General features: G+C 40.4%; 1 protein-coding gene across 4 annotated transcripts in view; it reads left to right on the forward strand.

Annotated features, from left to right (window-relative positions):
* The window catches only part of LOC141798778 (sterile alpha motif domain-containing protein 10-like), a 95562-nt gene extending 86592 nt beyond the window's left edge, over positions 1–8970 (forward strand). For all 4 annotated transcript variants that reach the window (XM_074680619.1, XM_074680616.1, XM_074680618.1 and 1 more), the window contains one exon: positions 7552–8970. In XM_074680619.1, the coding sequence (XP_074536720.1) occupies positions 7552–7574 (23 nt within the window). In that variant the 3' untranslated portion in view covers positions 7575–8970. The remainder of the gene's footprint in view (positions 1–7551) is intronic.
* Positions 8971–12590: the final 3620 nt, after the last annotated feature.

Here is a 12590-nt window from a genome sequence, read left to right on the forward strand (position 1 = left end):
TGTCACTCTGGCTGTGTTATTGCACCCCCCATGTGATTAGATAACAAGGTGTTAATAAAACCTGGAATCTGTTCTCTTCATCTTTTCATGGTGAAGCCCGAAGAGCCGAGCTTTATGCAAAAATAAAAATAACTGCTCAGCCATTTGCAAGCAGTCCAATCACCCTTGACATAAGTGCGTCTGACTAAAAACAGAATATTGTTAGTTGAAGCAGAGCTTTGAAGTTGTTTATGCCATCAACTGATCATTATGAGCTGATGCTGCGAGGGCTCTTACAATCACCAGCTCCTTTCAGACGAGTAAATGAAGTGGTCTCTGCAATCCGGTGAGCTCACACTGTCTGATCATTCATGCTGCTCAGGCTGTGTTTTTATCAGGCATTTTTCTATTCACTCAAGCTGTCTTTGCCGAAAGTTACCAACAGAAAGAGACAGAATAACTTCTGATGCTCATTTTAATGTTGCTCTTAGTTCACCTTTGGAACATGAAAGTGTTTTTGTAGGCGCATCAGCTTTGTTTGAAGCTCCAGATTTGTCTGTGAGAGTGAGGTGTGAAATAAAGGATAGAGGACAACCCTAAGCAACTCTTTTCAGTGTGGTCCTGTCTTTGACAGCACGGTACAAAATAAACAGTATAAACAGTTTTCTAAAACTGCCGCAAAGAGAGCAAAATCCAGTCATTACAAACCAAACCAAGCTTTCTTTGAGCAGAATATACAGGAGAGACACCTGGTACGACTAAATATCTCTGCAGCATTTTTCAAAAGAGTAACAGGAAACATGACAAGGAAGAAACGAGTCTTAAAAACGTGTGTGAACCAGTGGATTACCATACATGCACATCAGTTTTGTTGAAATAATTCAAACTGGCTTTAACGGAGGAACAGAATGCAACTGACTGTTAAGGAGATGTAATTGAATTGCTGTTGGACACTTCTTTTAATAGAGCAATGCAAATGTAATTTACCAGCTGAGCAGGCTCTGACTCTAAGCTATAAGGGCAGGCTAATTTGGTGGCAGCATTAAACACCTGAGGTTCACGGGGCTGGAGGGCATTCAGAGGTGATGAAGGTAGGACTCGGTTGGAAGTGTCTGTCGGGGCGATGATGGGAGTCATATCAGGACTGAAAGTGTGAAGCAGGGTGATAATTTTGTAAAGGAGGGCAGAGGTGATAGAGGTCTGGGAGTGGACTGGAAGATTAGAAAATAAGTGCTTAGATTGTCGTGCAATTCATGTCATTATCTCCAGCACGACAACTGACGCCCCAGCAAGGTTCGTGACCCAGCTGGCTAACCCATGTCCCTGCAACTCAGCACATACTTCAAAATTAGCGTAATGGATGAGCCTGCAAAAACAATTAAAAGCCTCTCAAATAGTTAAGCAGTATGTTGGTGACTTTGCCAAGTAAAGTCTTTTTTTATCTCGACTTAGATATTCTGATGATTAGATTGTCCACCGTGACCTTCTGCACAAACTTTGCAGTTTGAAAGCAATATCTCTTATTGACTTCTGTCTTTCTTTGATTTTTAAAAGGGGGTTATTATTCTTGTCTGTATTTTAAACATGAATGTAAAGTAACAATGCTGGATGTTTGTGCAACACTTGTGCAGATTTTCAAACTGTAAGATATTCACCTGTTGTTGAAACCCCTGAATCCGTCTTTAAACAAGTAAACAAGTCAAAACAGTCTGCTTTAAAATAAAAACGTTGTTCTCACAGGACTCGCTGAAATGATGAGATCATCACACAAAGATCTACTGACTGGTTTGTGACACACTGGAGGAGCAGGCCTCAAACACCAAAGTTTGCCATAACTGGCCCTCAAAGGGCTGGCCAATCACAGCGAAGGGGGTTAATGGTGTTGGGAGCCTTAAAGAGATAGCAGCTCAAACAAAATGTTTCCATCATAGGCTGAATTAAGGGTTTTCTAAAACACTAGTGTGGAAGCACATTAGCCCCTCTTTAAACTAACTCAACTAGAAGGTTGATATCAAATGTCAAACATTTTGCTACACATCTAATGAGGAGAATGAACCCTTCCCTCTCAGCAGCGGAAATGGTTTACTCCTGTATTTTCAGTGTGCTGAACTAATTGTGGGCTGTAATTTATTGGAATATTCACGGTCCCCATAAACTGGAGCCTACTTACTTTTCTAATCACCTGACCTTCCATAAACCACAACTTCAGTTTGACATTCATGGTTCTGATTGATATTTCAAACTAACTGTTAACGACTCACGATTAAAACTTGATATTGATATCTACGCCATATACGGGAGGAACTTTGGTAACTTTTTGATTTAGTACTGCCTTCAAAAAAAGGTTAAACAGGGCTATAGATTAGCTGAGTGTTCACATGTTGAAACCCTGTGTACAGAGGCTATAGTCCTCCAAGTGGGTGGCCCAGTTTAGGCCCCGTTTACACGACAATGTTTCATCCAAAAACGCTAAAACGCAGTGAAAAAAAACCCGCTGAAAATGCTGTAGTGAGCATGCCAGGCCTGTGGGTGGCACTATAACTGTCTTCTCCAGAAGCCTTTTGGGAGATGTCAACTGAAGTAGAGTTGGGCTGGTGTATTGGCGAATACTAAAGTGGAGCAACAGATGCACATTTTGTTAAAAGAGTCAGCAGATTAAGGCCCAGTTTACATGACGCCGAAAACGGTCAATTCCGAAAACGTTTCGTTGCGTTTTGGCCTTCCGTTTGGATGAGACCACGTTGCGTTTTCAGTGAAAACGCAATCTTTTGAAAACGCTCCCCAGAGTGGAAAGATTTGAATACGCTCCTCCATCCAGCCTCGTGTAAACACAGAGCAGAGCGTTTCAGGGTGAAACACTGACGTACTCGCACTCGCAGTTTCAGGTGAAGGCTCCGCACATGTTTTCATATTGAATCAAAATGGAAAAATAAATGAAAAAAGAGAGTCAGGTCAAGTTTGCTAACATATAAGGGGAAAAATTGCCTAAGTTTCTGGTAAGAGAGGGAAGTTGACCTAAGTTTCAGGCCTTAGGGGACTACTATCCCAAATTTTCATGGAAAAATTGCACAAGTTTCTGACCAGCATGTTTCCCAATCCTAGTTTCTGGGAAAGTTTGCCAAAGCGAGCTCTGCTTACTCAAGATAGAATCATATAATTTCTACTGAACACTTGATCATATTGACGACAGAATAATCGAGGGAAAATCAAGCACTTGTTAAAAAACAAAAATAAAAGACGAGTTGAAAAAGTTAGTGTCTCATAGTTGCCAAAAAATATATATTTCTTGTTTGTTGAACTGATGTCTGGAGCAGCAAACACAGTCATTCATTTTGAACATAATTAATTTTGTATCAGAGGTGCTTTCTTGCAATTTTACCCGTAAAGGTCAGCTTACTCATCATGACGACTCTGCCTGTCAGAGCAGGAGCACGATTTGTTAGATGATTCCAGAAAAAAGCTTTCATAAGTGGAAAAGTAAACCTGACAGTGTCCTGAGGGTTTTCATGAGTGTGTTGTCAGACTTCAGACACTTGACAGAAAACTGGCTTTGGTTTGAACCATATTATAGAGACTAATAAAAAAACAAGCTGTGTTGCTGTTAAAGTGCAAGTCTAAGTAAATTAAGTTTCCCCAAAAAGTAAACTATTATGGCTTCTAAATCTCAAAGGAGAGGTCTTTATGATGCTTACTGAATTCTTGCTAAGAAGAGGGTAACATGAAAGTCAGTGTGATTTTATAAATTTGGAGTTTTGCACAGTCCAATACTCTTTATCCATTATTTTCTCAGTAATCCCCACAAATATTTCTTTACTGAGCACAGAGGAAAGTTTTGCAGTACTTATGATAAATACTGACTACCTGTAAGCTGAGAAACTTTAGGAACCTGATGCAACAACAACAACAACAACAAACTATTTCACCTTTCCACCTTTTCAAGTTTCCCAGAGTTGATTTTTTTGTTGATGTATGAGTAATAATTCAAACTCAGGGCAAAGTTACAGGTCAGGGTTAAAAAACAACACTTATTTGAATGTCAAAGTTGCTTACAGCTCACATTAATGCAGTGTGGAAATTCAAATCAGGGCATCAAAGCTGAATGCAAATGTACATACATAAGCCCATCCTCCGCCTCAACCTTCAACGCTACTGTTTGCATTGCATCATTTCAAAGTCTGTTGTATCCATTTCTTCTTGAACACTTCTCTTTCATCGTTGAGAAAGCAATATCTTTACTTTTTTGTACATAAATCTTGTGTTTTACACCTGGCTTACAGTATTTCATGTCTTCTCAGAAGGGTAGGCTGAGTGATATCAGTCAGCTAGTGAAAGGTGAGGATGATGTCTTCCACAGCCGAGAGCCGCAGCTCTCTCAGGGGTTGTTGTTACATCTGGAAAACTCTGAGACAGGATTCAGATCAGAACCCAGCAGGAGGGGAAGTCTGCCCTCCTCCCCCTTCATCTTCGTCTACTTCTTCTTCTTCTCCCACTCCGCCTCTGGTTGTTTATATACCTTTATTATTATAACTGTCACTCCCTCCTTCCCTCTCAGCACATCAAATTTTCATCAAAGCTCCTCTTTGTCTTTGTTGTAGCCATCTGCCGAGTTTCAAACTCTCATCAGTAATTAGCTGAAACAGCCGATGCCACCCTTGACCTCTTCCCCAGCCTCAAAAGACATGTTGTCAGCAGCACTTTTGTTGCTGTTAGAGACTGTCATGGTAACCTTGTCTTCCTGAAACGCTTGTCTGATGCCTCCCGTCCTTTAACTCGGAGCTTCATGTGGCGTCTGCCAGATGAACTGTTGCTCTGATTTAGGAGATGAATGAACTTTGAGCGTGACAGAGAGAGGAAAAGAGAGTAAAAGGACATTTTTCCTCAGCACAAATTCTGCTCACTATTCCCTCCTCTTCCTCCTCCTCCTCCTCTGCTGCACCTTGGCTCTGACGACTCCATTGGGAGCTCATTTAAAAGGATTTCTATCAGAGAACCGGTTTCCTCTGCGCTCGTGTGAGCCTCCAGCTGTATCCACATTCCTCCGTCCTTCTGTCTCTCCCTACAGCTTCCTGGTTCAGGTTCACGCCAGTGCCACGCTACATCTGTTTGTGTCTACAGACAGGTGGCTGCGGCGTCTTCCTGGGCTATCAGGAGAGAGGAGCCTTTGAGCTGAAATGCCAACAGTCTGGGAGAGGAGAGTCTGCCTTCCTGCTGACACTTGGTGTCATTTCAGGATGGAACAAACTGGCTGGTTGTCAGGGAAACCACCTGGTCGCATCTGTTGTTTGGAGAGAGAAAAGGGACATTAGGCTAATAAAGGAGAATAAAGGCTAATTATTTGCTGATGAGCTTAAACTCATGTTCCTACTTTCTGTTTTTAAATTATATCATCCATCTGTATGGCAGAGCAAGACTGTGAAAACCATGCATGATATATTATTTGTATCTATTAGTTATGAACTCACCTGATTTGTAATCTTGACTCATTGAGCTCACTCTCTGAAGCCCCTTTTACACTCCTGTTGTGTTCTAGATCAGTGTTTCTCAAATTGTTTTAGACCAAAGACCACTTATCCCCCCCAAAAAACCCACGGACCACCAAGCTAAATAGCCTCAGAACAACAGCCCAGATAGCCAACTGTTGTGTTATAAGCTCACATACATGTTACATGTTCCAAAAAGTTTTTCCCATCCACCGTTTTTATTTCAGACATCAACATCCATCCTCTCAGTGGAAATGACGTCACTTTGCCATTCATTCACGTTGAAATACACAGCATACTTTATACACTGATGACATTCTTCGTATGAAAAAAATCATTTCAGATGAATGTTCAATCCATCTGTTACAAGGCATATTTCTGACTTTAGACACCAAAAATAAAACATTCATTATCAACAGATATCTGGATTTGTTGATACCTGCGTTAAACTTTTTTTTGGCTTAATTTCTAATAGTTCAAGCCAATAATACAGACTGTATAATAAATGTATGTAGTTATGGAGGTCCACAAATGTGAAAACAGATTTATAAATGCATAAATTGGATAAGTGGAATGGACAGGTTTTAATTGTAATTTCAGTGTGAAGTACATGCTGTTGTTAGTATTTTTGTATCCGCAAATGCTGCAACAGTGATCACATAAAAAATACCCTTAAATCTAGCTGACTGTGATTGGCTGAAAAGGAGGGAGACGTCTGATTGGCTACAGACTTTCCCTGAAGAAAAAATGAATTTGTGGACCTTAGCTCATCAGAGGAGTCTCAAAAATCAACACGCAAATGCAGCGAGGTCTACAAATGACAATTTTTTTTTTTTTTCAGTTGTTAATCCTTCTGTGAACCTGTTGATTTGCACACGCATTTGTAAATAATTTACACATCTGGTAAATCTGTTTACAAATTTGTGGATCAGTTTATGCATTTGCCAATTTGTTGACACATTTGTGGACTGACTCACACGTTTGGGGATCAGTTTACGCATTTATGGCTGCATTTACATGCACACAAATTTTGTATTCGTGAATTTTGAAACTAATCTGGCTCCATACGTAGTTTCCATGATATCACTCGTCTGTTTCTGAAAAGGAGATTTTAAGCAAATTATCGTCAGAAGCCATATTGGAAATGGGGCAGGCTTTGAGCCTCCACACTAACAGCTAGAGGGCATCAACCTGTGAGTCAGCTGAGCTGTGCCTTTGATTGGGTGAACTTGTGCTCCTAATATCTTCTAAACTGCTGAGTTAGAATAATATTCACTTCCTGTACAGTAAGTGCAGTTGGAGAAATTGGCTCATTGTGGTGGTTGCTGGCTCTGCTCCTGGCCACAGACATCTGCTGCACATCTTCCCCTACTCTCTACCATCCACATTCCTTGTCTCTTCTCAGGTTTTCTATCTAAAAGGGACAAAAAGGCCTTGAAAATAACTTTATAAAGAAAAAAAGTTGACACATTTTTAGCCACCCCAGCATGCTTTGAGCACAAAATCAACCACTTTCAGTGGAGGTGAATGTTTTCAACTATGTCAGTTTCCTCTCAGTGGGCACACATAAGCTGATTGGCTGACAGGTGGGAGTCCAAAGTCACAGTGAACACACTTTGTCACTTTGCATTCAAATAAGTAACCCACCTTGACAATGTCAAGTAATTTTCAGGAGTGGATTGAAAGTGAGTGAAATTTTTATTCAAACTTCAAATTCTTTCATTTTTTTCCATTAACAGCTTCATTAAACCCATTCTGATGTATTATTCTTTTAAGCGTCTTTCTATCTACCTACATTTGTAAAATTGCAATTGTCATGCACCACCATTACTCTCTTTCATATGCAGACAGTGTTTCGTACTAAATTATAGCTTGTCAGAGGTTGTCGCTCTGTGATTGAGTACAGCGTGTTACATGAAGTGAGGCCAGCCACACTGGTTACTCTATAATTCAGTAGAGTCTTGGGAAAAGGAGTCTCATACAGATTCAGGAGGGTTATGAACCCCATGCTGGTGCTTCAGAAAGCCTCTAAGATGAGACTTTAACCTCTGCTTTTTCTCTCCTTCTTTTTTTCTCACCCTTCTCCCTGCAGCCTCCTTTGGAAACTTCTCTTAGCTCATCTCTGGATCCATTTGGCAGCCCCTTTCCCTCATCCCCTGGCCACAATACATCTCCAGGAGCCACAGAAGAGCTGCTGTCTTCAGATATGCGAGTAGAGAATCGGCAAGAGGAGGAGGAGGAGGTGGTGGGGCAGGGACGAGCCAAAAGACGACATGCCAACGCGGTCTGGAGGATTCTCATTCAACACGGCCAATCTGGTTTACAGACACTGAGACTGAGACAAAGCCCTGCTCAAGGCAGGGGAGCCCACTGTAGCATAGTGATGAGATGTAAGATGCACAACACGGGTGATGATGTAAGGCCTGTCACTGGTTAACGCTTGATAGCAGAAAGTCTCTCTTTGGTTTCCTGATTCATTGAGATCAGAGTGATTTTTGTCATTTTCACATGTGCACATACAAAATGCATTTAACTTATAACTTGAACTTATATAAACAACAAAATAATTTGTTGGGATAAAATCGACACAAATCATTTGGTAAGTGGATCTAAAGTTAGGACAATCTCCAATCTCCTTTTATCTTTTATCGATTTTCAAAGAAAAGCATTTAAATGTTGCCAATACAATCCTGATCAAGTCTTCACAAAGAGCTCACACTGCATTCTCCTCTTTTATTTGTCTATTTGAGAATTTTTTAACGTTGTGACTGATCTGCAGTGAGAAATTAGACAAACATAAGCAGTATGAGCGTTGTAGAAAACTATAAATCGTGTATACTGTGAAAGTACCTTTAGTCTCTTATCAATGGGGTGAGTCTAGCGAGCGTAGAGTTAAAGTGACAACATGTAAAGCAATAATTTAAATGATTAAAGGCAGAGGGATGAAACTGTATGGGATAATAATCAAATCTTTTTTACTGTCGTGAAAGAGTGACAGCGATCAAATCTTCCAGCCTCATAGCTTCTGTCCTTTGCGTGTGCTACTGTAAGTTGTGTGTCATTTAATGCACACAAATTATTATTTTTCCTTTAAAAAAAGGACAAGCCTCTGTGTTATTCCTCCCACTCTCTGTCCCTGATGGTCCCTTCTGTGATTTCAAATGCTCAGAAAATCAAGAAACCATGACAAGATTTCCCAGCTGAAGTGAGCACCTGGGAGCTTTACAGTGACAATGTTTAAGTCACATGAAAATATAACACAATGTGAATAATACTTCCAGTGAACTAATACACCCTCTAATCCTTCTTTTAACAAAGAGTCTTTGGCAGTGCAAGTAATTGACTGTTAAAGGGAGAAAAAAAACACTAAGTTATTATTTTTGGATATCCAGATGTACTGTAAATAAGACCGATTTTGATTGATGGACTGTTAAAAATGAGCAATGAGCAAAAAGGTACAAATGAAACATATTTATCTGCTTTCCAGATGTGAAGATATACAGTATGGAACATGTTGAAAGTTGTCTTTTTAGAATAAACTAATTTGAATTGTTTGTCCTGGCTTTTTATTGTATTTTCAAAGTGTGATACAGTGCTTCCAGAAAGTAAGTATTAAAAATTTATTGAAAATAAGAAATTAAACCATCACATGTATTTAAGTATTAACAGCCTTTCGCAGCAATTACAGCCTCAAGTCTTTTGGATATGATGCCCTAAGCATGGGTCACCTACTTTTGGTAGTTAGACCCATTCCTCTCTGCAGCACCTCTCAAGCCATTGAGTCATTGACTGGCTTTGACTGGGCCACTCAATGACACTTCTCCTGAGTTGTCCTGTAGTCACCCCTCTGGTATCTTGGCTGTGTGCTTAGGGTCATTGTCCTTCTGAAAGATGTACCGTCAACCCAGTATGAGGTCAAAAGGTTTTCATCCAAGATGTCTCTGTACATTCCTGCATTCATGTTGCCCTCAATCCTGACTAGTCTCTCAGTTCCTGCTGAAAAACATCCCCACAGCATGATGCTGGCACCACCATGCTTCACTGGGAAGGTATGGACCAGGTGATGAGCGGTTCCTGCTTTCCTCCAAACATGACCCATGACATTCACACTAAAGAGTTCAATCTTTGTCTCATCAGGCCAGAGAATTTACTTTCTCATTGTCTAAGAGTCTTTCAGGGGCTTTTTGGCAAACGCCAGGTGGGCTGCCATGAGCCTTTTACCAAGATTTGGCTTCTGCCAAGCCACTCTGCCACACAGGCCTGATTGATGAATTGCTGCAGAGACGGTTGCTCTTCTGGAAGGTTCTCCTCTCTCCACAGAGGATTGCCAGAGCTGTGACAGATTGACCATTGGTTCTTGATCATTTCCCTGACCCAGGCACTTCCCCCCTGATTGCTCAGTTTAGATGGGCGGCCCGCTCCAGGAACAGTCCGGGTGGTTCTGAATTTCCTTCATTTACAGAAGATGGAGGCCACTGTGCTCATTGGGACCTTCAAGCATCAGAATTTTTTGACCTTATGTTGACAGGTGTGCGCCTTTCCAAATCATGTCCGTCAACTGAATTTACCACAGGTGGACTCCAGTTAAGCTGTAGCTACCTCACAAGGATGATCAGTGGAAACAGGATTGACCTGAGCTCAAGTTTGGGCTTTGTGGCAGAGGGTGTGAATACTTCTGTTATTAATAATAATAATAATAATAATAATAATAATAATAATAATAATAATAATAATAATTTCTCTAAAATTTAAAACAAACTTTCACATTTTTATTATAGGGTGTGTAGAATTTGGGTGAAAAATTAATTTACTCCATTTTGGAACGAGGCTGTAAAATGTGGAAAAAGTGAAGCACTGTCAATCCTTCCTGGATACGCTGTATGTTTTGTTTTTCTCTCTCATATTCATATTCAGTAATCAGAAGCTTATAGACTCATCTAATACAAAAGTTACATCACAGCCCCTGTTTAGGTCAGTTGGTAAGGCAGTCCAAGTGGTGCAAGTGGTACAATCCATCCCTGCTCCTCACAGTATTTGGTACATGTCATCCCCTCTTTCTCCACATCTCTTGTCTCTCTGAAGCTGTCCTCCCAAATTAAGACAACAAACAAAAGAGAAACAAAGGCAGAAAGAAGTATGATTTAACTTGAGGACAAAAAAAGATGCCAGATCCAAGTCATATCTGAATGTCTGCTGAACTTACTGTCAAGCCAGTTTCACAAAACAAGAAGTCACTTCTCATTTATCTTGACTCAAGAATTTGTACAAAGATACCCAACCATTTCCCCCCTTATAGATAGAAATTTTAAGTTGTTTTCCACATGTCTGACAGAAATCATTTCTTGTTAGCATCTTGGAAAACAATATAATTTCTGTCTTCCAGGTTTTCAGAATGCTTTTTTCTTTTTTTGGCAGTGTTCCCGTCATCAAAGCTGATTGGGTATGAGAGGGAAGCGGTAGTGTCCTCATCCAAAAATAGCCTGGTCTCTGTGGGGGAGGATCAATCCAGCATTATCTCAATCTAAAATACACGTCGCTTTGGATGGTTGTCGTCAGTAACCTGTGCTCAGTGGTTGGGGGTCTTGTGTCAGTAAATGCCAATGTGGACAGACTTCTTCTTGTTTTCAATCTATCTTACATGCAAACTCAGAGAAAGGACACGCAGTGAAAAAGAACAAAGTGTTTCACTTCATTTGTCTCTTCAGCATTTAGCAACAAGCCAACTCTGCTTGGATGTTCTGTTTTCCAAAAACTGATTCAGTCTAGCATCACTTCCCAAATTACTCCAAAAGCAATGCACAGCTCTTAGCTCACACTCTTTTCTCTTGCAACTAATTAATTCATCTGTTCATCAGTTATTACTCTAAATAATTCAAAATCACATCAGTGGCTCTAATAAATAGTTATGTTGTGATTTGAATATTAAAAGAAAACCGTTTTTAAATATGTAAAAGGAATTTTCTGATACTCCATGTACAATAAGAGTTTTAAAAATTGTCTGTTATATTTTCAATAGCCTGATCTTCCTCTCCAAACTTCCACCTCCACTCTGACCTGTCACTCAGGGTGCAGGAGGCACAACTGTAACTCTCTGCATGCAAAACAGCGCCTGGAGACACACACTTTGTCTCTGAGACACACACACACACACATACACACACACATTGGGATCCAATTACTGAGAGGCATGAAGCATCTCACCGGTTGATAACAAGGCACATGTATGATAAACAGATTCAGTGAACAGTGGACTTCTCACCCTTGAATAAATCTGTGGCACAGATGGTTGGATGGTGCGGTTAATTGGTGACTGTCTCTTATTATGTCTTTTATTTTGAAAGCTTGTCTTTCGTCAGTATTCTCTTGAACACCCAAAAGTAGAGGATCTTTATTCAGCTTGTTTATCGTTATCTGCTTGTGGCTTTGATCAGCTGGGTGTCAGTGTGCTGACAGCACTGGAACAGACTGAGAAACACTCTCCTCACATACTACTGAGGAGCCCTTAAGCAGCTGCTCCAATAGAATTGCTCAACGACATAAACAGATGAAGACTGTAGTTTTTCTGGCCTGCACCCAGGCGTTAATATTCAGCATACCACTGCAAAGCAAGTCAGAATGGAAAAATGCGCATGTGCTCCCTCAACTTTCACAAGAAAGGTCAAAATATAAATAACACAATCAACTGCTGGATGGACTCTTCAAGAGCCTTTCAGGGCACGGACATCTCCACCTGGACGGTTTTAAAAAGCATTAAAGGAGCTTTTTGCTCACTCAGCAGAGGATAAGTGGGAACATAAATCACTGCCAATGTAAAAGGATTAAACTCAGGTCAAAAAACAGCCGAGCATGAACTATTCATCACCAGCCGTTTAACTGAGCAAGAGGAAGATTTCACTTTATCTGTTGGGCTATTAGTGTGCAGAGAAATGACAGGTTGAGTTTAACACCACTTTAACTCTAGTTTAATGTTTCATTCAGATGCTGGTTGTACTCTGAGGTCAGGTAAGTTTAAAGTCATCCCAATACACATGACAAACACATGTGCTTTAACTCTAAAGTGTGAAAGTAAAAATAAGTAGATAGATCTGTGTCTCTTATCTAGGAGCTGATTTTGACAACTCCCAGTGCAGC

This window comes from Halichoeres trimaculatus, unplaced genomic scaffold (assembly GCF_033239565.1).
Source record: "Halichoeres trimaculatus isolate MK-OKI-2021-1 unplaced genomic scaffold, fHalTri1.1 fHalTri1_scaffold_11, whole genome shotgun sequence".
In the NCBI taxonomy this organism is placed as follows: domain Eukaryota; kingdom Metazoa; phylum Chordata; class Actinopteri; order Labriformes; family Labridae; genus Halichoeres; species Halichoeres trimaculatus.